General features: G+C 37.6%; 1 protein-coding gene across 1 annotated transcript in view; it reads left to right on the plus strand.

Annotated features, from left to right (window-relative positions):
- Window positions 1-1,418: 1,418 nt before the first annotated feature.
- Window positions 1,419-4,164, plus strand: part of LOC107098181 — a 7,104-nt gene continuing 4,358 nt past the window's right edge. Inside the window, exons 1-3 of the mRNA XM_015395695.1 lie at window positions 1,419-1,533; window positions 1,885-2,193; window positions 3,787-3,900. Of these exons, the coding sequence (XP_015251181.1) occupies window positions 1,482-1,533; window positions 1,885-2,193; window positions 3,787-3,900 (475 nt within the window). The 5' untranslated portion in view covers window positions 1,419-1,481. The remainder of the gene's footprint in view (window positions 1,534-1,884; window positions 2,194-3,786; window positions 3,901-4,164) is intronic.

Here is a 4,164-nt window from a genome sequence, read left to right on the forward strand (position 1 = left end):
AACATCTACAAGTTTGGACTTCCACTTCTTTTGCCTGCGTCAAGAAAACGTGACCCCAGTGCCTATAGTGGCTTATTGGAACTTAATTGGATGTTTGGTTTGACAAACAATTGCCACTACACCTTCTTTATTTATTTTAACAATGCATTATATCCTACTACTCCTACTCTCTTCCCAATGCACAAAGCTTAACCAAGTCATATTCTCCCTTTTGATCAAATCACCAAATCCTCATTTATCACAAGTTTCTTCTCACCACAAGAGTTTCTTATTCTCCGCTTCTGCAGCTCAGACTGGCAGTATCAGGAACTGTGTGTCTAATTATTTTCAAGGCTGAATAATTTCCCTCAAACTTTTGTCAGATTATTGCAGTCTTACGAGCTTGAGCAATAACTCTCAACAATGGTACTTATGAAACTTATATGATACTTTGCATAACAGTTATAACTACATATTTTTGATTCAACCTTATAAGCTAAGACATTTGTTCGCACATCATAAGTTAATCCATTAATTTTTCTCAAGTGCAGGTTATGCAAAGAGGCCCCAGAAACCATCCAGAATATCACAGCCAGCTGTTAAGATACTGGCAGGAAAGGAATACATGAAACCTCATAACCAAGTGGCTGATGTGGTGTACAGAAGCATCTGTGCAGAATGCTAGCTGCCAGCCAATGGGGATAAATGTAATGTTTAATGTGACCATCCCAAATGATGGAAACATCAGGAAATAAGAACATTAGCAACTGGAACAATACCAAGGTCCCATGGAAGAACTAGAAAGAACCTGGTAGGTAAATGCAATGGCAGTACCCTTGGTCACTGGAGCACTGGGGGCAGAAACCACACTGGAACAGTGGAGTACAAGGGGTGGGTGACAGAACAGTTTCAGTTTCTATCTATGTAAATATGAATGTTTTTATATGCAACATAGCCCCTAATCTTCAAATATCCTGTTAAAATCACAGTTCTCAAGTTTAATCAGATGGTTTAGATGTCTCCTCTTCCAATAGATTGATTGATGGCTGCTTTGATTAAACATGGTTTCCATCTGTAGAAGCTATGCTGTTAATTTGATCATCTCAATTCTACCAACAGTGGTTCCTTCTACTGTGAAGATCCATCCTACTGTCGTTGAAAAATAAAAAATCTTCTTATATTAAAATGTTTTTAGATTTGTTTTGGTGACAAACTGCTCTATGTTTCATATATATTTGGAAAAAGACTTGTCTTGCTGCAAAGTAGGTTCTCCAAAAGCATTTATTGAGAATTGTGAATTGAGAGAACAGAAAGCAGAAGTTTTTGAGATCTGATTGTAAAGGTAAAGGGATTAAAAACTAAAGTGCTTTCGGGTGCTCAGAAGGTAGCGGTTTTGGACAGGAAGAGCTGAAAGGTGACATTTCTCTCATGCACGGAGGTGCTGTTATTTCCTGCTCTACATTCTATACTCTGAGAGTAAAAGGCATACATTTAATGAGTTTATGATGTCTCTGTTACTTATACTGGCTCTGCTGATCCTCATTACGATACCAGGTAGGAGATCATATACAATTTAATTAACGTTATTCACAACTTTCAGTAAAAAAAAATAAATTGTAGTATTATATGACAAGCTGAGCTCAAGTAAAGATAAAACAAAGTGAAAAATGCTTTATGATATTTTGGGTTATTAAAGTATTCAGCCTAAAGATTTTGCTGTTTACAAAAATATATCTTTGGGTGTGGAAAACACAATTTTTAGCAACTTTAGATAAGTTAAAAAAAAATATAAAGCGAATTGTAAACCTGGTATGATTTTTACAAGGATGTTTATTAGGATTTCTGATATCAGAAAGCATAAAACAGACACTCCTAACTGTGTTACTGTCCATCTACATTTTACAGGAATCGATGTTTTCACTTCTGTTACGGTGCAGACGGGTGGGGATGTTTTTCTCAACATCTCAGAAGCGGATGTTCCCAAAGACTTTCACCTTCTTATTTGGAAATTCTTCACAGATGATGTGTTGGTGTCTTTCTGGCCAAGCGGAAAACCAAATGTCCGCATTGCTTATGCTGGAAGGATTGACATTTTAGAAAGAAAATACTCTATAAAACTAAAGAATCTCCAAAAATCTGACGTTGGACTTTACATGGCGATGGTAACGGCAAAGTCAGAACAAATAATAAGTAAATATAATGTCACAGTTCAAGGTAGGATTATTTATATTTAGAATTAACTAAATGTTCCCACATTTTAATGAAAATGTTAATATGTGATGTTGCACGTGTTACGAGAGTTTTTAATCCTTTTCATCTTCCTTAGTGGCAAAACAGTTGGGTGAGCCTCTCTTTTTGCCACCCGAAAATATAAGATAGCACCTTCAAAAGCTAATAAAACAGTTTCTGTAATCAGCAGCAAGCAGGAATAGAAACTCTCCTCTGACTGTATGATTAGGAAAAGCAATAGCAAAGTATGGTGGGAAAAAAATCTACTGTAAATCCTATTAATCTCCTTTTAGATATATTAACTATGAGTGTCGAGTTTCATTCACTCAGGCCTCAGAGCTGCAAGTGTCTGAGTAAGAGGAGTGTTTGGGATAAAAATAATAGTTCTTATAACAAGCTAGTCTTTTTTTCAGGGATTTTTTTTTCAAAAGGTATTATTTGCAAACTGTATGTCTCTATTTGGGTAAAGATATGTGGAGACCTTCACAGCCTTCCTTCAGGGCTTTAATGAGGGAGAAACAAACACTGTCTAGTTCAGAACAGAGCAGAAACATCATACTGTGAGGGCTGTTTATGATTTTGTTCTCTTAATCTACTTTGCAAAGTAAAATTAAGTGCTGACTGACTGAAATCCATTAATCTCCATTTATTTACCTGGATTGTATAGTTGAATATTTTTTTCAAATTACAATTTGGCGTTGTCGGCAGGATCTCCTCGACTGATTTTTCTGGAAGCAGTTAGATTAGATTAGATGAGCTTTATTGATCTCACAGCGGAGAAATTTCACTGGTCACATATTGGCATAGTAATTAAAGAAGGTGCAAACAAGGAGGAGAAGGTGCATTAAGAATAAACAAGCAAGCACTGTATATACAGTATATCAAGATAAGAATAAGAATTAAGGTGCAAGTGTACATGTATCACACACAATGAAAAATAAAAAATAAATAAAAAATACAAGGGAGTAACACAGAGATTTGAGGTGTCATATGTACAATCAGGATGGCTTATATACAGCTGGATTGACTTTTACATTAAAGTGTAGTAGGTAAGGAACAACGGTGAGGTAGTGGTTATGTAGTTATGACAGAAGTGTCGAATCAACCTGGGATTAATTCACGGACACCACCCAAATAGATGGGGGAGGGGGAACTTCTGACTTAATGTTTCCAGGTTTCAGCAGGAGATTACGTACTGATGTTTTTGAGACGGTGGGAAATGTTCACTCAGCATGGCTCAAATATTTTTAGATTTAACATTAAGATAGAGGTAACAGTTTCTACTGGGGACAATGGTAGATTTGGGTTTTTCCACTTGAGAACAAAAGGTCTCAAGTGGAAGAAAAAAAAAAAGTTATTCCAACCACAACAAGGTGATGACTAGTATTTCCTCTCTACATCTTTGCAGAATCGGCCCAAAGCAAACCCACTGCTATTAGGGCCAGCCTTGCTCTTTGCCGCCCCATTTCAAAGCTTCCCTGGGTGGCTGCCTTACTGTCCAGCCGCAGGCTCTTTTGCGTTTTCTGTGTATCATTTTAATGCTTCAAATTGGTTCTCCCCCTCACTCCCTCTCCGTAGATCCAGTGTTTCCAGTGGATCTGGTCATTGACTCCGTGTCCAGCGCCTCTTCCTTATGTAACCTAACAGTGACGTGCACCACCAAGGACTCCAGCATCAGCACCACTGTTAGATGTACCAACAGCACTTGCCTTCAAGAGGGAGGAGATAAATCAAAGGTCACCCATTCTGGCGCTTCTCTCCACATCTACCTGTCAAATGTGTCAGTCATTTGTAACCATAGCAACCAGGTCAGCTGGTCGGAGAAAAACACAACAACTGATCAGCTTTGTCTGCAATGTGATGGTAAGTCTATTTACAACAAGTTTACAAATGCAGAGCCCTGCCCAAGTAATCTTACCTCTTAAGCCTTTTTTTTTATTTTATCAAGTTGCAACC

This window comes from Cyprinodon variegatus, unplaced genomic scaffold, assembly GCF_000732505.1.
Source record: "Cyprinodon variegatus isolate N-32 unplaced genomic scaffold, C_variegatus-1.0 Scaffold753, whole genome shotgun sequence".
NCBI lineage: Eukaryota > Metazoa > Chordata > Actinopteri > Cyprinodontiformes > Cyprinodontidae > Cyprinodon > Cyprinodon variegatus.